This window comes from Aptenodytes patagonicus, chromosome W (genome assembly GCF_965638725.1).
Source record: "Aptenodytes patagonicus chromosome W, bAptPat1.pri.cur, whole genome shotgun sequence".
Taxonomy (NCBI): Eukaryota; Metazoa; Chordata; class Aves; order Sphenisciformes; family Spheniscidae; genus Aptenodytes; species Aptenodytes patagonicus.
In genome coordinates this window covers 23,826,985-23,852,734 of record NC_134981.1, presented here as the reverse complement: position 1 = coordinate 23,852,734, position 25,750 = coordinate 23,826,985, and the positions used below count along the sequence as shown (strand labels likewise).

Sequence of the window (25,750 nt, the reverse complement as noted above, 5' to 3'; positions counted from 1 at the left end):
ATTTGAGGTAGAAGTACTATGCCTCAGTCATAGTGTTAAAGAGGAGTGGCATAATTATGTATGTAAAAAAAAGAAAAAAAAATCTGCACGTTTACTATTAAGCTATTTAAAACTGGCTAAGCATGCAATGAGTCCATTACCCAAACTAGATCCAGTAATGAGATGCAGAAGTGTTGCTTGTGTTTGAACTTCGTAAATTAAAGGTAAATATAGGTTTAAAGTATTGTCTAGCATGTTTAAGGATGCTGTCAAAGGAAATGGAAAATAGGCATTTTTTTTCCTTCTGGTGTAGCCATCATTCAAATTAAAGCAATGTGATTACTCTTCCTGTGCCAAGGTTCTCAAGGTTTCGCCTGAGTATCAAAAGTTACCCCAATGTACCTCCACAGGGCTGCCACGAGCAGTTTGGGAGTGGCAGAATACAGTTCTTTCAGCATCTTCTGGGGCTGAAAGAAATAACATGATGAGTGTGAACCAGGCATGCATCTTAGGCCCATGTAAGTGGTGAACAGTGCCTGAAGTCTGCGACCACAGCGCAGTCACCAAACCACTGTTGGACATAAATCCAGAAGGAAAGGGGAGCAAAAAAAGAGGAAGTTTCAAGGGGAAGAGGACATATAGAGGAAAAAACATTTGCTTGTATGCATATACTGTATGCATTCATTATCCAGCTGTGATACATCAACTTTACCCTGTCCTACAGGTGACCGTTTCCTGGTTTTGCATACTTTAAATAATTTGTCCAAAGCTAAACTATTCTATGCTTAGATTTTGCCTGAGATGCCAACGTTTAAAATTGAATAGCCTTATGCCAAGCTGCTTTAAAATGTTTCTCTATGTTATCATCAATAAATCTTTATGGTTTTTTACTATGTTTTTTGTAGACATGGAGAGGTGGAATATATACTAATTCGATTTTAGTGGGAGTCTGGGGGGTGGGGGTGGAATAGGGTTAGAAACTAGTATCTGATGCTGTTCCTGAAAAAAATCAAAGGGGAGATTTTATTTTTTTCCTCTCCCTGCCTTCCCCTCGGGACTGCCAGTGGAGGCCTGAAGGGAAGGGCTTCCTACTCCTGCTCCTCTGGCGAAGTCTCAGCACCACCCGCCTGCTTATCTCTGCGAACAGTCCTCCTGCGTGCAACGCCCTTCCTTTCCTGGGTGCATAACGTCTAAGAGTTTAAAATAAAAAGGCACATACACACCGCTTGGCAACGGGATTATAACAGTTGATGGCACAGCTCCCCCTCGATAATGGTCGGGGGCGTGCCGGGGAAGGAGGCAGGGCCGTTGCTAGTTGCCAGTCATGGGCTGCTGCCCAATAGGGGTGGGCGCAGGGAGCGCGCTATGCGTCGTGGCGTCATGTCGGCTGTGTCCATGGCAGATGGGAGAGGAAGGGGTTGAGATGGTCATGGCTTCGTCCGTCGTGAGGGCTACGGTGCGGGCCGTGAGTAAGAGGAAGATCCAGGCTACCCGCGCTGCCCTCACCCTGGTCAGTGCTGGAGGCGTGGCGGGCCCCACCCCGCCCCGTGGGATGCCGGTCACGGGCCTCTCTGACCTGTGCCTTTGTCCTGAGAGCGTGCGTTGGAACTGTGCCACGGGCAGGGCTGGGTTGAAGGGTCTCCCTCAGCCTGCCCGCCCGCCTGCCCGCCCCGAGGCAGATGCTACGCCGACGCCTCTAGGCTGCTAGTGACAGTGGGACAGCGTGGGCCGTGCTGTCGAGCCTGTGTATGTGGCTGGCGGTGCTGCACGCCTGGCCCAGCAGCAGGCGAACCGCCCGGCGCTTCTGTGGGCTGCCGCTGCGCAGGGCCGTAGGCCTGAGGGCGAGCGCTGTTAACTCTCCGAGGTTGCCAGTTGCGCGCTGGCATTTGGTCACTAGGAAGGGTCCACAAGGAGGTGGAAAGGACCTGTCCCCGCTTGTGAGCTTGCCGGGGGCGTTTGTGCTCCCGGTGAGAAGACTGGTGTTTCCTCATTTGCGCCTGTGTAGAGACGATGCTCAGAGAAAGCGGGACTGTCTCGGGGTTTGGAGAAATCCGAACTGTGGTGCGGTGTGCTAGCGGTGGGCAACGGCCGGCAGGCAGTGGAAAAAGGGAGAAAGACCGGTGCGGTCACTTTCATGTGGGGGTGGTGTTTTGCACAGTCACTCTAAGAAGTATATTTATTCTGAAGAATGGAAATTCAGTACAGAAACTGGCGAGTATGTTGTTCCCAAGGAGACTCTGTATCCCTGTGTTAATTGAGAAAGCGCATTTACTAGTTGTGGCAGTATTGCCGAGGCCGTGCAGTTGGGAAGGCTTACTCCAGAGGGAGGTGCAGCCTTCTGCATTGATGGGGGCAGACTAAGTATGTCTAGTTCAGTCATTTGTCTGGGCAGGTAATTCCTGTATTGTAGTGATCTTGTAGCAACTGAACATTAATAGTGCTAATTAGAAAAGGTATTCTAATGTAAATCTAGTAGAAGATTACTTTGTTTGAATCTGCTAGTAATAAAAATTTTTTTTTAAACTATATACAAGCATATGCATATATTTGTCTTTCAGACCCCATCAGCTGTTCAGAAGATAAAACAGTTTCTTAAAGATAAACCTGAGCATGTAAGTGCAAACAGGGCTATCTTGCAGATTATATTAAGGTATTAGCACCGCTGATTATTACAAAGCATTTCTGGCTAACCTAGCAGCTTGAAATAAACACTGAAAAACTTGGAGATGTTGGTGTCTTTTTTGGATGGGACTGTATAAGTTTGTTTATCTATCATGCTTCATTTCTATATAAAGTAAAATGCAGAAAATAATTGACTGTAATGACCTTTCACTGTACAGTTACTTTTGAGATGGGTAAAACTGAAGAAAAAAAAGCCACCTTAAGCTTGAAAAATATTTTAATCAACTATTCTAGTATGGCATAGTGGTGACTTCTGGTAGGGCTAGAGATCTTCAGCTGTTGATACTAAGATGTTATCAAATTCTTGAAGGCATTCTGGTTGTGAAATAGATAATAATGTTAGATTCATACCCATTGGAAAAGGTATAGTTCTTATGAAATTTGCCAATGTCTTTTTTGTAAATAATCAGTATTTCAACAAATAGCTGATTGAGAATGTCATCTTTTCTTCTTGGGAAGAGCACGCAGTCTTGTTTTTCTAACCTAATGCTTGCTTTTATAATGGTTTTCTTCTTTACAGCAAGTACTAGTTCAAGAAAACTATTTCCCTCAACTTTTGTATAAAACCCATTGTTTCTTTTGCTTCCTGCACATCTGCAACTAACTAGGCTCTTCATTCTAATGTTTTAAACCATCCTAAGGAAGCCCAAAGCCTCCAGCTTAGCTGATCAGTCATCCCCCTTGTTATAAATGGTGTTCATGTTTTCCAACCCATTATTTCTAGCCCTTCTTGTAGAGGAGGGTATTTAGTCTGAAAAGAACGAGTGCTGTTTGTCTGAGATTCTACTTGTCATCAAGTGATACACTTTGATGTGTTTTTAATCATAACATTGGTTCCATAGATTATTATACTTTTTAAATTATGTACTGAAGCATTTGTGTGTGGAAAGTGGTACAGATATTTTTGGAAGATCCTTGTGCACAAATAATTTCCCAGTTCATTTTCAACAACCTGTATCAACCTCTTCTACAACCTTTTCTCGGCTCTTTACTTGCATAGATGCTCTGTTTGACTTACAGGGTCATGTTGGATAATTGCAAATTATCCATATCCATTATTCACGAACATATTGACTAGGTTGGGCTTTAACACTGATTAACACAGTAAATGAATAAACTTACTTGCAAAAAGGAGAGGATTAAGTTTTAAGTGTGAATGGTAATGCGGATAATGAAGATCTTAAAGTAATGTTTTCAGAACTTTGAAGTAGTAGATTTCTGATGGTCATTATAGGAGTTATGTAAAAATCTAGCAACTGCCCTTGACTTGGCCTCATAACTTCATAATTATGTTACTGTCAACAATCTTAAAATAGTGCCTGAATTACCATCTGAATAAACTTTCATTTGAAGTCACAAAAACATCTGTCTTTGAGCACCAAGGAATGTCAACAGTTCATTACTTTGATTTTTTTTTTTTTTTAACATGCTTTAGGGCTTGGTCCACAGTAGCAAACATCTGATGTCTGCTTTTACCTTGGTAGTCAATTTTATAAGAGAAAAATGTTACCTTTTAATCCATTAAACTAGTTCACTTCTGTTTTAGCACTGGCCTTGAGGCAAGGGAGAATAAGTGTCAGCTTTTTGTTGTTCTGTGTACTTTTTATTTTGGTGTTCAAGAATAGGTTTAAAAAAAATAAATGTTTTATTTTAGGTAGGTGTGAAAGTAGGTGTTCGTACAAGAGGATGCAATGGACTTTCCTACACACTAGAATATACAAAGTCAAAAGGAGATTCCGATGAAGAAGTAGTTCAAGATGGTGAGTTTCTGATGCAGTAAAGCAAAACTGGGGGGGGGGGGGGCAGGAAGAATAGCCTAATTACAGGTTTGCTAAGGGGCAGGTTAGGACTTCAAAATAATAAGTTATTGTAAGAGGTTCTAGTGTTCTGTTATAGGAGTTGTCACCTTAGTTTCTGTTGTGAAGATGTAAAAGTAATCAGTTAGTTAAAATCTGCAGCTTTGTAGAGGAAACAAGGAATATCCTTGATCCTTCATTTCATGCCCATGTTGGGTTAAGTTGGAGTTCCCTATGATAACAACAAAAAAAAGTCTCTGTACTGGGTCAGAATAAATGGCCTAGCCTTTTATTCCAGTCTTTGGAGGTGGCCAATAGCAAATATCTGAGAGAATACAGAACAAGGCATGGACAGGATACTTTACTAACATACCTAAAATAAGGCTTGGCAAAGTAAAGGTTTTATTTGCAAAGAGTTTTTCCAACTGTCTTCTATAACTAGCCTTATAATTGACTTATTTTTTTAATGTCTTTATGCTTTTGATCTTGACATTATTTTGTGACAATGCATTCTATAATTTTAATTAAGCATTATGTTTGAAATTGTTTTCTTAGGTTGGTACTTAGGCTTGCTGCCTGATAATTTCAGTACTTTAACAACAGACCTATGATGGGACTACTCAATGAAAGTTCCATACATGTGCCCAGTTTTTATAGAAACTTCTCTCAGTGATATTTTTGTCAAGCATGAATTTTTAGAAAGGCATAATAATGTTTGTTTTGGTTTCTGTTCTTCTAAAAATTGCTAATTTTTTTAAATACATTATTAAACTGTGCTGTGTTTGCATCCAGAAAGATTACTTTTCAACTGGTGGCTAAGTAGGAGATTTGAATAAGAGTGGGATATCACAGTTACTTTCTTAAGGAAGCTGTGCTGCTTGGCAGAGCTCAAATTCCAGCTGCCTTGAAAATATCTGTAACCAACTCATAACTTTTTTTTTTGTCTTAAAAAAAAAAATATTAGTTGGAACTTCAGCAAATGATTAAATTGAAATAGAGTAGATGAGATCAGGACTGCCACCTAATTTTGCAGGTGCTTCTTGACTTCAGATTTAGCTGGCTCCTAGAGTTGCCTCTTCTGCTTGACTCCAGAGCTGCTCTGGCTTTACAGGGCTGAAAACACATTTTTCAGAAGGCAGTGTTCCTGGCTTGGTTCTTAAGGGAGATGAAAGCAGTTTCCCTCAGTCATGGCAGAGGCCTTAATCTCCAAAGCCAGATGATGTTTCAGTTGTGGCTGTGTGCCTTCTGTTTTATTTTGATTGCTTCTAGACAGCTTTCCACTGAAGGCTCTGACTTTTATATAGCACTCTATTCAGTAGGCTGGTGGCTTTGGATACCAACCCAGTTCTCCTGGCTTTTAGTTAGCAAGTGCTGACGCTTAATACAGAATTGTGATTCTGCTTCAGGGTTCGGGTCCTCTTTCATTAGATTTAGCCTTCCCTGTGTATTACTGTCCAGGTTGACCAAGAAAAATGTGGAGGTTCAACTTAGTTGCCCACAGACTTGAGTTTTACTAAAGTGTTTCATCTCAACTTCTACTATGATGAAACAGCTTTCCAGCACTCTCCTATAACTTAATGAGTTCTTGTTGCTGCTACTGATGCTATTTTTAAATTTTTATTATTTCCTAGTCTGTGGACAGCTAAAGCAGTCTATTCATATTAACCACTTTATACCATACTTGCAGTTTTAAAGTTCAATAACTTTCCAGGCTGGTAGATACTTTGCATACTTTAGAAAAAGGAGATCTTTCTAGTTCTGCAGATGAACTACTAATTCTTAGTCCTTAAAGGTTGATATCTTCAAAAGTTCACGTGCCTACCTTGGTATAGGATTCAATATTGCTAATTCATGTAGACCTAATAATTTTGGCAGAGAAAAGGACATTCCTTATGAGAGAAGGGTTCTTCCCTAAAAAGGGATTACTTTTTATTTATTTATTTATTTTTACATCTTGTTGGATGTACAGGCTTTAAGAACAGTAGTAAATGGGTTACTGACTATAATGCATGGGAAAGGAAGTATCAAAGCTGAGATTCATTCCCAAGTTCTACAACTGATTACTCTGGGTATCATGGTTTTAAATCCGAATGAAAATAAATGCGCACATATACACAAATACCAGCACTAGACTGTTGCTAGAATTTTGTAGGTAGACTTGAGGAGAGGGGGAAGAAAAAAAAAAGCCCTATCTTAGGCTAGGGAAAATGAGTTATACTGACAGATTTTTGTATTTAGCTTCCACTTTTATCACTGGTTGGAACAACATTTCAAAGTGAATGATGAACGGTTTTGCTGTATGTAACTTTTTTTTCTTTGTTGTCTTTAAGGAATTAGAATCTTTATTGAGAAGAAAGCACAGCTGACACTTCTAGGAACTGAAATGGACTATGTGGAAGACAAACTGTCCAGTGAATTTGTCTTCAATAATCCAAACATCAAAGGAACATGTGGCTGTGGAGAAAGCTTTAACGTTTGAAATTTCAGGACTATTTCTTTGACTTTGAAAGCCACAAAACACTTGCTGAATATGTGGCTTTCAAAAGCAAATGCATTTTCTTCAGGTTCTTAGGCTGTGCAAAGTGTGGATGCCATTAAGGAAAATAAAGTTAATTCATTTTGAAAATTTAAATTGCGTGTTAAATCCCTGCACTGATGTTTTTACACTGCAATTTGTGATTAATTGGGACCCAGAAGGTAAGAACATTAAGTGCTGTAGCATTTCTGTGTTTTCATGTACCATGGAAGTAGAATCTCACTGTTCTTTTCCTTTGCCATTTTCTTTGTCTACTCTACTTGCACTTCCCCATCCAAAAGCCATTTGCAAGAATATATTGCCTATTTATTCTGCTTTGAGTTGAGAAAAACAAAACAAACAAAAAACCCCACTCTATGTTTGTGTGTGTTTAAATATTTATATATACAGACACATACTCCTCAGCATCAAAGTTCACTATGATTATGTAGATATATAATTTGTTTTATTAGGCTTCTGATGTTTTTATGTATAGACTTGTCTGGTGGCTTATTTTCCCATAAATCTAGGGAAGTCCAGAAAGCAGTTCATGTGCAAATTTAACAGTAGGCTGCCATAGCACTGCTAGTAGCAATAGTTCAAAATATGCTAACCCAACTTCAGTCTTGTTCCTTGCCTTGTTGAAGGCACAGTCTCTGCTGTAGTTACTAAGTGGTTTTCAAGAACAAAATATATTCAGGCACTGAAATATTAAAGCAGAATATATACAGGCTTCTTGTGTTTCTGTTGTTTCTATTTGTCTTGACTGACTTAAATCACAAAACTGGTAAAACTGCCTTCAAATTCTGATTCCCGGTGTTCACAGAATGTGTATATATTCTCATGCTGTCTGTGCACAAAAAGCTATGAACGTATTTTTTTGAGAAAGGAATCTCATACCTTTCATTACTACAAATAGCTAATGTTTGTTACTAATTTTATTACAACTTGCTCTATTTAGCAAGTTGATTCAGTACTAGGGTTTTTCCACTTAAACAGAAGTTACCATAAGCTTTGTAACTTCTCGCATGAGATTAACTTGCTAACAGGAAAACCACTGATAATTTTAAAAGGCTTCTATTTTTTAAAAAAAGTTTAATACAGTCAGTAATTAAAATCCTATTATTATAGGAGGCCATTTTTTTTTCTTTGGAAATTAAACTAATTTATTTTCTCGTAGTCAAGAGTTGTTCTTCTGCAAGCCAGTCCTTCTTTCAAGCTGATAAGTCTTCAGCACTTCTTCCACTGGTGCTCAGGCAGAAGCAGAAACCTCTCTATGGGCCTTCCCTAAAGCTAGTATGATAGAAATATAATTCCATCCTTTTTATATCCCTCTTTCCCTGATTGTCTAAAAGTGACATTGTTTAGCTAAGCTATTCACTTGTGCAGAAGAGAAGATAACTTGTCTGTCTAGGCAACTGATCTGAACAGTTATTCAAAAGAGTAGAAATGAAATGTAGTGGACAACAAGGACCGTGATATTATAGTCAGACAGGAAGGCATTGAGATAGGAGGAAACTGAATACTGAGGCTGGAAAATCCAGAGGTCATACTGGTCTAGAGAATTGTTCGTAGATGTGGGTATGACAAATTTGGAGTACTAACATGCTGAAGACATAGGAATGCAGCTACGTAGACCATGCTTGAGGGAAAGGCGTAGAGGGGAAGACAAAATGAAAATAAAATCGTTCTTGATATATTTTTAGTGCACAGGAGTAGAAAGTAAAAATTTCCACAGATATAGTTTAATATTACATACTTGAATTTTAATTACATACTTCGTGATAGAAAAAACACTTGTTCCTTTAATAGTCAACTGTTATACACAGTTACTTTATTTTAAATAGTAATTCAGGAAGAACTAGTAATACACTGGCTAGGTAAACTTATAATGCTGTAAGTCCTTCAGTCTTGCTGAAAAAAAAAAAAATCCAGTTAATGTGACATAGTTGAGGTTGTATGTCTAAAGCTCAAAAGATAAAGGGTGTTTTTTCAGATTGCACTTCTCTCTTAGAAGATAAGATTAGGAATGTAGCACTGGTGGTTGTTAAGAATGCTGTTACTTTATTCATTTAATTTTGTTTTGAGGTGTTTTTAGGCTTTTGGCATATTTAGCGTACTTTCATGTTTTGTGTACGTGCCTTCAATACAAGCTTGCATTCCTTGAAATAATGCCCTCATTTGTCAATTTACTAAAACACCTAATGCACAATATATTAAACTTTTGTAAAAGTGTTAATAATAGTTATATAGGAACATGGGTTTGTTGATTGGTCCATTATAACTTTGTGTAATACTGTATGTAGAGTTCTCTGTTATAATAATAAATGTTGCCTGTTGGTAAATGTGAAATATTCCTCTATTGAAATGATTGCTTACAAGAAAAAACAAGCACTGTGGCATAGCATTAGGCCAGTAGATACACTACTGTTACCGAATTTAATATTTCTGAGAAATATTTAATACTTCCAAATATTAACACTATTGGAATAGTATAAGAATATATTACAAAAAAAAAGTATTAACTACCAAGTACAGGAAGGCATTTATACATACTGGAAGGGTAGGCTGCTAATACATAGACTTCTGTTACCCTTTTCCACATGCTGTTCTCAGGGTAAAAATTTTAATAGGCAGATGTTTATTTTTAAAATTTCTATATGACAAAAAAATCACTTTGGTACATTTTGATGCTGAAAATTATTTCAATCAAAGTAACTGTTTGCATAAAAGGTGTGCATAAAAGGTGTGGGGTTTTTTTTAATCAGATAAGCAATTTGAGTGGGAGAATCAGCAGTTTTTGTTGTGGTTTTTTTTTTTCTGCCTCAGTTTTCAATGGTAATCTCTCTTCCCACATCTCTCAAGCCCTTGAACCTCAAGGTTCCCCCAAGGGGGAGCGAAGTCCCTCCCATCATAAGAGATCAGGTTCAAGACCACCTGAGGAACCTGAACATACACAAGCCCATGGGACCTGACAAGATGCATCCCAGGGTCCTGAGGGAATTGGCTGATGTAGGTGCCAAGCCACTCTCCATCATATTTGAAAAGTCATGGCAGTCAGGCGAAGCCCCCAGTGACTGGAAAAAAAGGGAAACATCATGCCCATTTTTATAAAGGGTAAAAAAGAGGACCCTGGGAACTACCAGCCAGTCAGCCTCACCTCCATGCACAGTAAGATCATGGAGCAGATCCTCCTGGAAGATATGTCGAAGCACATACAAGGCAGGGAGGTGATTCGAGACAGCCAACATGGCTTTGCCAAGGGCAAATCGTGCCTGACTAGTCTGGTGGCCTTCTACGATGGAGGGACTGCATCAGTGGACAAGGGAAGAGCTACAGATATCATCTACCTGGACTTCTGGTAAGGCCTTTGATATGGTCCCCCACAACATTCTTACCTCTAAAATGGAGAGATATGGGTTTGACGGATGGACTGTTAGATGGATAAGGAATTGGCTGAATGGTTGCACTCAAACAGTTACAGTCAATGGCTCAGTGTCCAAATGGAAACCAGTAACGAGTGGTGTTCCATAAGGGTCAGTACTGGGACTGATACTATTTAATAACTTGATCAATGACAGAGATACTGGGACCAAGTGCACCCTCAGCAAGTTTGTGGATGACACCAAGCTGAGTGGTGCAGTTGATTCACTGGAGGGAAGGGATGCCATCCAGAGGGACCTGGACAGGCTTGAGGAGAGGGCCCATGTGAACCTCATGAAGTTCAACAAGGCCAAGTGCAAGGGCCTGCACCTGGGTCAGGGCAATCCCCAGTATCAATACAGGCTGGGGGGATGAAGGGATTGAGAACAGCCCTGCAGAGAAGGACTTGGGGGTACTGGTGGATGAAAAATTGGACACGAGCCAGCAATGTGTGCTTGCAGTCCAGAAAGCCAGTTGTATCCTGGCCTGCATAAAATGAAGCGTGGCCAGCAGGTCAAGGGAGGTCATTCTGCCCCTCTACTCCGCTCTGTTGGGACCCCACCTGGAGTACTGCGTCCAGTTCTGGGGTCCCTAGTACAAGAAAGACATGGACCTGTTGGAGCAGGTCTAGAGGAGGGCCACTGTCCTGGTTTCAGCAGGGATAGAGTTAATTTCCTTCCTAGTAGCTGGTACAGTGCTGTGTTTTGGATTTAGGGTGAGAACAATGTTGATAACACACCGATGTTTTAGTTGTTGCTAGGTAGTGCTTACACTAGCCAAGGACTTTTCAGCTTCCCATGCTCTACCGACTGAGAAGGCTGGAGGTGCGCAAGAAGCTGGGAGGGGGCACAGCCAGGACAGCTGACCCAAACTGGCCAAAGGGATATTCCACACCATATGATGTCATGCTCAGTATATAAAGCTGGGGGAAGAAGAAGGAAGGGGGGGACGTTCGGAGTGATGGCGTTTGTCTTCCCAAGTAACCGTTACGCGTGATGGAGCCCTGCTTTCCTGGAGATGGCTGAACACCTGCCTGCCCATGGGAAGTAGTGAATGAATTCCTGGTTTTGCTTTCCCTATTAAACTGTCTTTATCTCAACCCACGAGTTTTTCTCACTTTTACTCTTCCAATTCTCTCCCCCATCCCACCGGGGTGGGGGAGGGGAGTGAGCAAGTGGCTGTGTGGTGCTTAGTTGCCAGCTGAGGTTAAACCATGACAGCCACGAAAATGATGAGAGGGCTGGAACACGTCTCCGATGAGGAAAGGCTGAGAGAGTTGGGGTTGTTCAGCCTGGAGAAGGGAAGGCTCCGGGGAGACCTTATTGCAGCCTTTCAATACTTAAAGGGGGCTTGTAAGAAAGATGGAGAAAGACTTTTTTACCAGGGCCTGTAGTGACAGGACAGGGGGCAATGGTTTTATACTGAAAGAGCGTAGTTTTAGATTGGACATAAGGAAGAATTTTTTTTACGATGAGGGTGGTGAGACACTGGAACAGGTTGTCCAGAGAAATTGTGGATGCCCCATGACTGGAAGTGTTCAAGGTCAGGTTGGACGGGGCTTTGAGCAACCTGATCTAGTGAAAGATGTCCCTGCCCGTGGCAGAGGGGTCGGACTAGATGATCTTTAAAGGTCCCTTCCAACCAAAACCATTCTGTGAATCAATGAAATATCCTGGCCGTTCCACATCAGTGCTATCTAATGATACCAATATGCCTTAGTCTATTATGTTTATGCCACATTTTGGGTCTGTTCACCTTTAAAGCTAAATTCCACTTTCCTGTTATGTGAAGATTCAGAATGTTGAGAGAAAGTAATACATTTTAGAAATATTGTAGAGAAAATTGATAAATTTTTGTATTCATGATATTGGGGAGATTGAGAGAGACCACCAAGTGTTGTCAAGAACCTGGAAATGCAACAGATATCTTTCTATTGGAATTCTTATAAAACTTAAAAAAAAAAAAAAAACAAAAAAAAAAAACAATAAAAAACCAACCCAAAAACGCCCCCACACCACACTACTTGCACAGGGTCAATTGCAGTGAGTCACTGTACCTGATCCACCTCTTTATAGCTCTCTTTGGCTCAGGAAGAAGAAAGACTTGTTTAGGAAAATGTTGGAAAGTTCAATATGCAAGTCATCCTAACAACAGATGATGGGACAGAATGAATTTGAACTCAAAAATAAGATGTAAGTAATTGGACTGTAAAATTTAATGTTGAAGAAACATACAATTTTTTGGAGCTAAATCCTATTTGCCATAGGTTGTTTCTATTTGTTTGTTTCTTATTGTGATCATGTTTCTCTCCATTTATTTAAATCAGCAACTTCACTAGTGGAAAAATTTGCTAACTATACCACTATTGCACTTGCCCTGTCTGCATGGCCACTTGGTAGATACGTTCTTTACGACACTACAATTTTGCAGTCTCTTCTGACAGAAGAATTCAATAGTTGTCTAATGTGGCAAAGTGCATATTTGTGTGTTTGTTCCAAAAGAGCATTACAAAGATTACTTGACAAATTAATTTTAGCCATTGCCTGTACAGCTTTTCTTCTATAAAGTGAACTGCTATACAGTGTAAATTCTCAAATGAGCAGTTTGGCCTGCTTTGTTCATAACTTCTGCTTTTGTGATATGTGAGATAATGTTGATTCAACTTGGTGAGCTAAAAATGCAAGTACTTAGCACAATTTCACATGCATTTGGTGTCATGGTTTAACCCCAGCCGGCACCTAATCACCACACAGCCGCTTGCTCACTGCCCCCCCGGTGGGATAGGGGAGAGAATCAGAAGGGTAAAAGTGAGAAAACTCATGGGTTGAGATAAAGACAGTTTAATAAGGAAAGCAAAAGCCGTGAATGCAAGCAAAGCAAAACAAGGAATTCATTCACTACTTCCCATCAGCAGGCAGGTGTTCAGCCATCTCCAGGAAAACAGGGCTCCATCACGTGTAACGGTTACTTGGGAAGATAAATGCCATAACTCCAAACGTCCCCCCCTTCCTTCTTCCCCCAGCTTTATATGCTGAGCATGACGTCACATGGTATGGAATATCCCTTTGGTCAGTTGGGGTCAGCTGTCCCAGCTGTGTCCCCTCCCAACTTCTTGTGCACCTCCAACCTACTTGCTGGCGGGGCAGTCTGAGGAGCAGAAAAGGCCTTGACTCTGTGTAAGCCCTGCTCAGCAATAACGAAAACATCCCTGCATTATCAACACTGTTTTCAGCACAAATCCAAAACATAGCCCCATACAATCTGCTATGAAGAAAATTAACTCTATCCCAGCCAAAACCAGTATATTTGGGTTTGAGCAGCATGTGAATAGTAATTTTTATATACAAATATTTGGCATTTTTCTTAAATAGGAATAGAGTGCTGGAAGATTATCAGCTGAATTTAAGCAAGCTCTTCACCCTCATCTTTTACAGTCCATTTCAGTGGGCCATTTCTTAGCATGTGTGTGTCTTAATAATAGTGCTCACCAAGCCCTCAAACTGTGGAATCCAAGAGTCCTAGGCCATGTCCAGCTGCAGTGTCCTAACCACTGCTTCTGTTCGTAGCCTTGACTTGAAATAGTAGTTCATGGGAACAGATACCTATTGCCACAGAGTGACAGCAAGTTTCCAGTCCGTCCATTTCAAAACAAGAATCACTTATCTCCTGATACCCATGTTCTAAATTTCCTATTGTATACTGAAGTACTTCTGCTTATACTGATAATAACAATTGTTAAGTTGTGCTGTTTGTCCTTCTGTGTATTCCGTCCTGTGCTTTTTATCTGTTCTTGAAGGATGACTTTTGGCTGTAGAAATGCAGAATATCAAATCGCTTTAGACCTCCTGATGCAGAGTAACAGACAAGCAGAGCATAGCTTGCTGCCCAGCTGTGTCCAAGGGCAATTCTTTTTACTATTAAAGCATTGGGTTTTTTGTTTGTTTGTTTGGGTTTTTTTTAAGCATTCCTCTACCTGCTAGTAGTGTGCTAACGTACTTCATTACTGTTGTGTCTGACTCCAAATTACTGCAGATTTGTTTCTGATTGTTAGCTTTAATCTCCAGGATAACAGAAGTTCCTTGTTGGAATGATGCAGTCCAATGGGGCAAAGAATCTAATGAGACTGTATAGTCTCCATTCACAGCAGAAATATTCTCATTTCATACACCTTACTTATTTTGGGTTTTTACTGATTGCATAATGATTGTATTGCATAGTAATAATTTTCTTCTGTATCTTACTGAAACCAGGTCTAGATAGCAGGAATAAGTTCCCCTTATTAGCTAATGAAACAATGAGTCAGACTCCAAAAATTTGAAATAACCTGAGTAGTAGAATTCATTTCAGGATGAAATGAATGAGGATTTCCACCCAGCCACTTTCTTCTTCAGACATCTGTTTTAGTCTTTCATTTGTTCATGGTGAATCATTTGCATAGACCTGTTGTATGAAGTGTGGCAAAACTGTGTTTACATTAGATTACTTTGCTGTTAATTATATTCTTTCCTTCCTTGTGCTTGTTTAACATAAGAAGCTTAAATACAAACAAGTAATGAAATGAGGAGAAAAGGCAAGGTACTAATGGACTTAATGTTGTGGGATCTTATGAAGCACATAGGTGTTATGTGCTTCAGTCCCTCCTGGAAACTCATCCTCCATTTTCATAAGAAATTTGCAGAGTACAGTCCTCATGTTTGCAAATTAGAGCTGGTTGAACTGTATAATCAAAGTTTATTTTCTAGTGAATTTTTAATGAATTGTGGCGGTGTGCTCCCCCTGCCCTGCGTAAGCAATGACCACCAGTGGGGGTCGTTGTGGCTGCATCCAGGTTATGCTGGACTTTAGGAATGGATGGCAACATAATAGCCAAGGGCTGCCTGGAGCAGTGAGTCAAATGATATGCATCAAACTTGCTGATATGCAAATATGACTATAAGTCAATCATCTTACTCTATAAATAGTGGACAGCCCAGGGCCCGTTGAGCTCTCCTGCACGGCAGTGGGCTGCACGGCGGGATCTCCCCTTGAGTAGGGACACCTCTCAAGGTTACTCCTCGAGGTTGAGAGATTCCTTGCCGCAACAGATACTCGGTAAGCGACTAATAGCATGCTAAACTTTGAAATCTTAGCTAAGTGATATAAAGGATTGATTGCGCATATATATAACCCTTTAGACATAAACCGTTGACCAAGTCTGGGACTAGAATTGGATCCAGCCGCACCTAGACACCTCTCTGAGAAGTTTAGAAAGCAAGGGGGTCCTTTCTGAACCTCGTGACTCAACGGGAGGGTCTCCCTGACAGTTGTGTCTGACCCTGTCCTCTATGCAGTAAATAATCAAGTGTACCTTGCCATCGAATCTTGTTAAATCACAGTCGCATTTACCATTGACCTTTGTTAATTCACACTTTAACTCACTGTTTTCTATCAATAAAGTATTGTTGCTTCTCTCTTACGAGTGAAGTGCAGTCTCACTCCATCTGTGACAAATTGGCGTAGTCGGCAGGATGGCAAGTAGTATCACCGATTATTTACAGAGGCATGGAGTGAATCCGAGTCCCAAATTCTCAGAAGAATGAGCTCGTGACAATTGGCATAATTGCGAAGCCGTTGAAGAGCACCTAAAGGTATGGAGGAATGCGTTAGCCCTAAGCATTCCCAGAGCCGAGATTCAAGGTCAGCCTACTGGCATTATCTTGAGTCTGACTGAAGCGTTCCAGAAACAAGATAACACTGAAAGAAAGGAGCGTATTTCAACTCCTCCGGCGCCAGTGCCCAGAAAGGGAGACAACCCCTTCCTCCCCCTTAGGGAGGAATTGCAGGGCATGAAGCAAAAAAACAAGGCAATTGGGCCTGCCTGTCCAGAAAGTGGAAGCTTATCAGTGGCTAAGTGATGATGGCCCATACATTTTAATTCCAGTTGGCCCTCAGGGACAATTGGTGAAGTTTTTAATAGATACGGGAGCACAAATTTCGATATTACTACAACAAGATGCCGAGAAGCTGGGCGTGCGATCCGGACGGCAAAGAGTTAAGATTACCGGTGTGAATGGAGCGAGTGTTGAGTGCCAAACTGCCAAGGTCAATTTATGGCTCCCGGGCGAGAAGCGCATGTCGGCTACTCGCTTTGCAATTAAAGATCATCATGAAAATATTTTAGGTTTCGATGTTTTAAACGGCCGAACCTGACGCCTGCCGAATGGCAGAATGCGGTCCTTCGGCTCAAACACCGATCCCAACTCCGGTAGAAATCGGGAGGCCGCAGTGCCGCACAACCCCTGCACTCCCTAAGTCAAAAATTACTGACGTACCGCAATACCCGATTTCTGCTGCGGCACGAAATGGAATTTCTGAAATCATAGCTGATTTGGAGAAACGACAAATTATTTCCAGAACCCACTCCCCATATAACTCACCTGTCTGGCCAGTTCGGAAACCAGACGGGAGGTGGCGTTTCACAGTCGATTATCGGCGCCTGAATGCCAATACAGCCCCGCTAACAGCTGCTGTACCAAACATCGCAAACTTAACAGCTACTTTGCAAGAGCAGCTGCACACCCGTGGATGGCGGCGCTAGATGTAAAAGATAGGTTCTTTATGGTTCCCTTAAAGGAGGAGGATAAAGAGAAGTTTGCTTTCACTTGGGAGGGAGTACAATATACCTTTAACAGACTCCCACAGGGGTATAAACATTCACCTACAATTGCTCATGCTGCACTTGCTGAACTTTTACGGACAGTGTCACTCCCCCAAGAAGTGAAACTGTACCAATATATAGATGATATTCTGATTGGAGGAACTTCCCCTGAGAAGGTGGGGGAAGCGGTAGCGGCACTATGGCAAGCACTAAATAAAGCAGAAATTGAGATTCCACCCGGAAAATGTCAGGGACCCAGTAAAGAAGTAAAATTTTTAGGTACTTGGTGGATAGCAGGCAGTGCAATGATTCCTCCAGATACCTTAAGAATCATAGAATCATTAAGGTTGGAAAAGACCTCTAAGATCATCGAGTCCAACCGTCAACCCAACACTGTTGAAGATGATCTTAAGTTTTACTGAATCTTTAGGTTATGAAATAATCAACTATAAGAACATTTTGATTCTAATAAGTTAGCCACTATGGTAGCGTTATGTATTGGATGCTGTGTTACTTATTATTTGAGGCTGTGTTGCTTGAAGTCCCTATTCCCTATTCTCTGGACTCTCTAAGACCATAAACAGAGCACCTAGGTTCTATTGTATACGGGATGAGTTATTTGACAACCTGGCAAGGTAGATATCTGGTTGGCCAACTTGGCAACAAAACCTACTTTTAAGGTGTCCTGAAGTGAACTGTCTTCATTATAATACTAAAAAACACACCCACAGGTCAAGAAGACCCTTGCCCAGGTGAAGACCCTTCCCCCGCGCAAGCGTAGTAACAGAAGAGAATGACATAATTGATATTATAATTATATGAAAATCACTAACCAATCATTGTAACTGGGAGTGTACTACCTTATAATTCTTGTGTATAAATGTACCGGTGATCTAGCTATAGGTGTGCTTGATTTGTGGAAATTCCACCTTGCACCCAGCGCTGCAATAAAGAATGCCTGCTTTCTAAAACTCCAAATTGAGTCTTAGAGAGTTCATCATCTGCCGATTTATGGTAACAATAATAAAGTTCCCCAACTTCAAGGAATGGCAGGGAAAGAATTAATGAAAGGGACCACCAGTTGATTGTGGATGCACTTGGTGCAGCCCAAAATAATGTTTCTCTAGCCCTTAGTTGTATCCAAGCTCAACTCTGGATGCAATCTATGGTGGCAGCAATTATAAGAGAAGGTGAAGAGGGCACCTTACCCACTGAAATTCGAAAGGTAATCTGGGACAATGCAACTAAATTTGAGAAAGAATTCCAATCCTGGTGGTATTTGGTTAATTTCACTTATAACCCCACCAACAATAAGGCCACAACTTTTGTTTTAACAATTCATTATGCTTCGGTATACACCATATACCCAATCATTGCATTGTTAGGATTAAATCACAATGGAGCTATACTCTATCCGTTAGAACATAGAGTGTGGGCCCAACGAAATGGAAACAAATGGCAAACTGTTGATGTTAATGCATGCATTGTATGGGAACAACAACAATTTATTTGCGAGAGTAACACCATCAAAGCCCAAGACATTTGTCTTGACACTGAACAAAATGTTTGTCATTTTGAAATACATCCCGATCAAGCCCCTGAAACTGTACTTGTATGTATTGGAAAAGGATGTGTTTGTATGAGAATCCTTTGTGATTTTATATTTGTAGATAACGTTACTGTAGATACAAGCAATTGCTCAAATATTTGTGTTTGTAACTTTACTAACGTTGTGGGAGGCGACTTTAATTATTCAGCTCCTGTTATGTCTTATCAATTGTTGCAATCAAATTATACATTGAGTGAAGATTTATTGCCTACCTCCATCAGAATGAATCTTACATTGGTGAAGAAACTACTACAACATGATGACCTGTGTCAACTGTCAGTTGAGCCTGTCAGTTGTATCAGAGGGCAGCAGAGACACCGCCTGCGTGCGGTGTGACCAGGTGGATGATCTGCTCGGCCTGGTGGCAGAGCTGAAGGAGGAGGTGGAAAGGTTGAGGAGTATCCGGGAGTGTGAGAGGGAGATAGATTGGTGGAGCCGCACCCTACCGTCCCTGAGGCAGAGGCAGCAGATGGAGGCTCCGCGAGAAGCAGAGGATCCCCTGCCTTCTTGCCACCAGGTAGAAAGAGGGGACCTAAGCGACGGGGGGGGATGGAAACGGGTCCCTGCTCGACGTGCCAGGCGAACCCCCGCCCGGCCTCCCTCACCTTCCCGGTTGCCTTTACACAACAGATATGGGGCCCTGGAACTTGAGGGCGAGGCAAATGAGGATGTAGACGAAGGTCCATCCGGGGGGTCGCCTAGGGTGAGGCAGTCAGCCCCACGCATTATGACTGCCGCTGCTAAGAAAAAAAGGAGGGTAATTGTCGTAGGCGATTCCCTTCTGAGGGGAACAGAGGGCCCGATATGCCGACCGGACCCGTCCCACAGGGAAGTCTGCTGCCTCCCTGGGGCCCGGGTCAGAGACATCACTAGGAAGCTCCCTGGTTTGGTACGGCCTTCTGATTACTACCCGCTGCTGGTTATACAGGCTGGCAGTGATGAGGTTGCAGAGAGAAGTCCTGCAGTGATCAAAAGGGACTTCAGGGCACTGGGGCGACTGGTTCAAGGATCGGGAGCACAGGTAGTGTTTTCCTCTATCCCTACAGTGGCAGGGAAGGATACTGAAAGGAGCAGGAAAACACACCTGATCAACGCGTGGCTCAGGGGCTGGTGCCATCGGAGGAATTTTGGTTTTTTTGATCATGGGGAGGTTTACATGGCACCGGGCCTGCTGGTGACAGACGGAGTCCAGCTGACTCACAAGAGAAAAAGGATCATGGCTCATGAATTGGCAGGGCTCATTGAGAGGGCTTTAAACTAGGTTCGAAGGGGGAAGGGGATAAAACCAGGCTCGCTAGAGATGAGCCGAGGGGTGGCGTGCCGATGCCAGGGGCGAAATCGATAGCCCAGCTCAAGTGCATATACACCAATGCACGCAGCGTGGGCGGCAAGCAGGAGGAGCTGGAAGCCATTGTGCAGCGGGAGAGATATGACTTAGTCGCCATCACAGAAACATGGTGGGGTGACTCTCATGACTGGAGTGCTGCAATGGATGGCTATAGACTCTTCAGAAGGGACAGGCGAGGAAGGAGAGGCGGTGGGGTGGCCCTGTATGTTAGGGAGTGTTTTGATTGTCTAGAGCTCAACGATTGTGATGATGGTACGGTTGAGTGTCTATGGGTAAGGATGAGGGGGAAGGCCAACGAGGCAGATATCCTGCTGGGAGTCTGTTATAGACCACCCAACCAGGATGAAGGGGCGGATGAAGCGTTCTATAAGCGGCTGGCAGAAGTCTCACAATTGCTAGCCCTTGTTCTCGTGGGGGACTTCAACTTCCCGGACGTCTGCTGGAAATACAAGACGGCAGAGAGGAAGCAGTCTAGGAGGTTCCTGGAGTGTGTGGAAGACAACTTCCTGACACAGCTGGTAAGTGAGCCTACCAGGGGAGGTGCCTCGCTCGACCTGCTGTTTACAAACAGAGAAGGACTGGTGGGAGATGTGGTGGTCGGAGGCCGTCTTGGGCTTAGCGACCATGAAATGATAGAATTCTCGCTTCTTGGTGAAGTAAGGAGGGGGGGCAGCAAAACCACAACCATGGACTTCCGGAGGGCAGACTTTGGCCTGTTCAGGACATTGGTTGAGAGAGTCCCGTGGGAGACGGTCCTGAAGGGCAAAGGGGTCCAGGAAGGCTGGACGTTCTTCAGGAAGGAAGTCTTAAAGGCGCAGGAGCAGGCTGTCCCCATGTGCCGTAAGAAGAATGGGCGGGGAAGACGACTGGCCTGGCTGAACGGGGAGCTCTTGCTGGGACTCAGGAAAAAAAGGAGAGTTTACCGCTTGTGGAAGAAGGGGCAGGTGACTCAAGAAGAGTACAGGGATCTCGTTAGGTCGTGCAGAGAAGAAATGAGAAAGGCAAAAGCCCAGCTAGAACGCAATCTGGCCGCTGTCGTTAAAGACAACAAAAAAAGTTTTTACAAATATATTAATGATAAGAAGAGAGCCAAGGAGAATCTCCATCCTTTATTGGATGCGGGGGGGAACATTGTCACTGAGGATGAGGAAAAGGCTGAGGTACTCAATGACTTCTTTGCCTCAGTCTTTAACAGGCAGACCAGTTATCCTCAGGGTACTCGGCCCCCCGAGCTGGAAGACAGGGACGGCGAGCAGGATGAACCCCCCGTAATCCAAGAGGAAGCAGTCAATGACCTGCTACGCCACCTGGACGCTCACAAGTCTATGGGGCCGGATGGGATCCACCCAAGAGTGCTGAGGGAGCTGGTGGAGGTGCTCGCCAAGCCGCTCTCCATCATTTATCAGCAGTCCTGGTTAACGGGGGAGGTCCCAGACGACTGGAGGCTTGCCAATGTGACGCCCATCTACAAGAAGGGCCGGAAGGAGGATCCAGGGAACTACAGGCCTGTCAGCCTGACCTCGGTGCCGGGGAAGATTATGGAGCGGTTCATCTTGAGGGCGCTCACAAGGCATGTGCGGGACAACCAGGGCATCAGGCCCAGCCAGCACGGGTTCATGAGAGGCAGGTCCTGCTTGACCAACCTGATCTCCTTCTATGACCAGGTGACCCGCCTAGTGGATGAGGGAAAGGCTGTGCATGTGGTCTACCTGGACTTCAGCAAGGCCTTTGACACCGTCTCCCACAGCATTCTCCTTGAGAAGCTGGCGGCTCACGGCTTAGACAGGTGTACTCTGCGCTGGGTCAAAAACTGGCTGGATGGCCGGGCCCAGAGAGTTGTGGTGAATGGAGTTCAATCCAGTTGGCGGCCGGTCACGAGCGGTGTTCCCCAGGGCTCAGTACTGGGGCCAGTCTTGTTTAATATCTTTATCGATGATCTGGATGAGGGGATCGAGTGCACCCTCAGGAAGTTTGCAGACGACACCAAGTTGGGCGGGAGTGTTGATCTGCTGGAGGGTAGGAAGGCTCTGCAGAGGGACCTGGACAGGCTGGATCGATGGGCCGAGGCCAACTGTATGAGGTTCAACAAGGCCAAGTGCCGGGTCCTGCACTTCGGCCACAACAACCCCATGCAGCGCTACAGGCTTGGGGAAGAGTGGCTGGAAAGCTGCCCAGCAGAGAAGGACCTGGGGGTGTTGGTCAACAGCCGGCTGAACATGAGCCGGCAGTGTGCCCAGGCGGCCAAGAAGGCCAATGGCATCCTGGCCTGTATCAGAAATAGTGTGGCCAGCAGGAGTAGGGAAGTGATCGTGCCCCTGTACTCGGCCCTGGTGAGGCCGCACCTCGACTACTGTGTTCAATTTTGGGCCCCTCACTACAATGTTTGTAGCACAGCAAGGAACAAAATTAGATCTCTTTTAGGTCCAGTTCTTTATAGTGCTCTACTCAACTACAAAGAACACTTTGGACACTAAGTAAGGAAAAAAACCCAACCCAACATGTTTTCTTCATCAAATTCAAAGATTTTTTCCCTAAAATACAATGAGCCAAAACCTCCCATTCCAGAATTCATGATTTTTAGACACATATACTGCACAGTTCCCAGATACTGAATGGGATAAAATACAGAAATGTCAATGACTTCAGAACAGTTAGACCTATTCCCTCATCTTAGCCAACTGTTATCATGGCAAATGGAATGGTAGTCTCTTTGAGCATTTCTTGCTAAGTCAAAGATACAGAAACTCAGAAGTTCAATTTACACTTGACATATACCTTTAAAAGGACAGAAGCTGAACGCAATGTGGCTTGAATTTTTAAACATCTTTTTTGCCCATCCAATACTTCTGGACTGGTTTATCAAAATAAGAATACTTTTAAATATTTTGAAGGTTCTAAATACATTTGCATCATTTTCCTCCCACTTCCAGTATCTTGGTAGCATAATCTTACGCCCTCTTACACCAAATATATCTGATACTTAAGAAGAGTCTCCTTATTCAAGCAGGACAGAACATTTTTGCTAGTAGAGGAGAGCTGGTTTCAGATTATGTTTATGCAAAGGATTCCTATTTGTTACTTTAAGAGGTCAAATAATGAATAATCTGTAGAGCAAACTTTCCTAGCATGAATTTAAGTGTTTCTAGGGTTACCTAAAAGGAAACTATAATACTGTGTTCCTTTGGAAACTAACTAAAATTTCATTTTATACATTTTCATTTCTATCTTATAGTGATTTTCATTTACAAAGCAGATGATGAGAGATCTTATCTGAAGGATGAGTTAGCTACTGCTTATTAGTTCGCTATTTCTTATAAGTCTGTCAGTCGGGACCTGGGTTTTGGGGCATTTTTTCCAGTTTTTGGATGTTTAAGCCAAAGTTGCAAATTGGCTAAGAGAAAAATAAGATAAGACTGCTGTACAGAGTATCCCTCTGTCTGCTGAGTTGGGAGGAATGTTTTTTATTTCATTCACAATATTTTATCTGAGCGATTTATACACTGTCATAGTGTGGCAGTGTGCTCCCCCTGCCCTGTGTAAGCAATGACCACCAGTGGGGGTCGTTCTGGCTGCATCCAGGTTATGCTGGACTTTAGGAATGGATGGCAACATAGTAGCCAAGGGCTGCCTGGAGCAGTGAGTCAAATGACTTGCTGATATGCAAATATGACTATAAGTCAATCATCTTACTCTATAAATAGTGGACAGCCCAGGGCCCGTTGAGCTCTCCTGCACGGCAGCGGGCTGCACGGCGGGATCTCCCCTTGAGTAGGGACACCTCTCAAGGTTACTCCTCGAGGTTGAGAGATTCCTTGCCGCAACAGATACTCGGTAAGCGACTAATAGCATGCTAAACTTTGAAATCTTAGCTAAGTGATATAAAGGATTGATTGCGCATATATATAATCCTTTAGACATAAACCGTTGACCAAGTCTGGGACTAGAATTGGATCCAGCCGCACCTAGACACCTCTCTGAGAAGTTTAGAAAGCAAGGGGGTCCTTTCTGAACCTCGTGACTCAACGGGAGGGTCTCCCTGACAGTTGTGTCTGACCCTGTCCTCTATGCAGTAAATAATCAAGTGTACCTTGCCATCGAATCTTGTTAAATCACAGTCGCATTTACCATTGACCTTTGTTAATTCACACTGTAACTCACTGTTTTCTATCAATAAAGTATTGTTGCTTCTCTCTTACGAGTGAAGTGCAGTCTCACTCCATCCGCGACATGAATACAAAAAATCCAGTACTCAGGTGTAAATAGTAATAATTTAAAAACTGCTGTTTGGAAACTTTGTTAAAAAGAGAAATCACACATTGCTTCTCCTTGAGATATATGTTTCCCAAATTTCTGCCTTTACTATTCAAGCTATGAACTGAGATTCAACCAAACAGAAAAACCTCTGGCAATTCTTGCTGAAATGATTTTGAGAAGTTCCTGTGTACTTGTCCCTTCTGTTTGAGGTTGCCACTCCTGCAGCAGATTTGGGAAACAAGTGCCTGAACCTCAGTTGATGAGGATGGTTGATGAGTGGTTGACATCTACAATCTGTTATAAACATCAGAAAAGAAACATCTATGCATGATGATACAAATCAGTCCAAAGGGAATGAATACTGTCATTATTCTGGAGTGCTGGGAACGCAGTTCATTATATCTTATATGATCATCTTGCTTTTATCTCTAGCCCTTGTTTACTTCTTATCCTTTGTTTAGATTGTAAGATCTTTGTGGCAAGGATGATTTTTTTGTATTGTATACAGATCAATGGCTACCAAACTGTGACTCTGTACTGGGTCTGGCTGGGATGGAGTTAACTTCCCCCATAGCAGCCCTCATAGTGCTGGGCTTTGTATTGGTAGCTAGAAAGGTGTTGATAACACACCAGTGTTTTGGCTACTGCTGAGCAGTGCTCCCACAGCATCAAGGCTGTCTCTCCAACATTCCCCCCTCACCAGTAGGCTGGGGGTGGGCAAGATCTTGGGAGGGGACATAGCCAGGACAGCTGACCCAAACTGACCAAAGGGATATTCCATACCATATGACATTGTGCTCAGCAATAAAAGCTAAGAGAAAGGAGGAGGAGACGGGGGCATTCATCTTCCAGAGCAACGAGTATGCATACTGAGGCCCTACTTCCCAGGAAGTGGCTGGACATCGCCTGCTGATGGGAAGTGGAGAATAAATCTTTTTATTTTCCTTTGCTTCCGTGATCAGCCTTTGCTTTTCTTTATTAAACTGCCTTTATCTTGACCCACGAGTTCTTTTTCATCTTATTTTCTCCCCTCCCTGTCCTGCTGAGGAGGGGGAGTGATAGAGTGGCTTGGTGGGCACCTGGCAACCAGCCAAGGTCAACCCACCACAGACTCTTATGAAAACTTCTAGTCTTTAAAAAATATAAGTAATAATAATAAAAAAGAAAACTTCCAAGTCATCCACAGAATTTATTTTTACAGTCCTGGGCCATTAAGGTGGAAAATTTCCTATATTTTTTCAGGTGTCAGAATTGTTGTCATCCCCTGCAAATACTAAAAATGAGCAGGAAAAATACCAGTTACTTTTGGAGCAAGCGCACATCTCTCTCTTCCATATTATACAGTCAGCAGTAAAATCTAACAACTGGGATGCTGCAGCATGTAACAAACAAAGCTTTTTTTCTGATGAGTCTATTAGTAATAATTGTTCACATATAGATGTTGCAAAGGAAAATGCTGAATCACCAAGGACAGGAATGAGAATCCCAGACAGTTTCATATCTGAAG

At 42.7% G+C, this 25,750-nt stretch overlaps 1 protein-coding gene across 2 annotated transcripts; it reads left to right on the top strand.

The window, feature by feature from the left end:
• The first annotated feature begins 1,346 nt into the window (after positions 1-1,346).
• LOC143172105 (iron-sulfur cluster assembly 1 homolog, mitochondrial-like) lies at positions 1,347-9,324 on the top strand. 2 transcript variants are annotated; one of them, XM_076361361.1, is made up of 4 exons: positions 1,347-1,435; positions 2,538-2,591; positions 4,316-4,421; positions 6,788-9,324. In XM_076361361.1, exons 1-4 carry the CDS (start codon positions 1,382-1,384, stop codon positions 6,934-6,936), a joined length of 363 nt encoding a protein of 120 aa, XP_076217476.1. In that variant the 5' UTR covers positions 1,347-1,381; the 3' UTR covers positions 6,937-9,324. The 2 variants fall into 2 exon arrangements, with proteins under 2 accessions (XP_076217476.1, XP_076217475.1); XM_076361360.1 differs by having other exon boundaries at positions 1,347-1,489.
• The last annotated feature ends 16,426 nt before the right edge of the window (positions 9,325-25,750 follow it).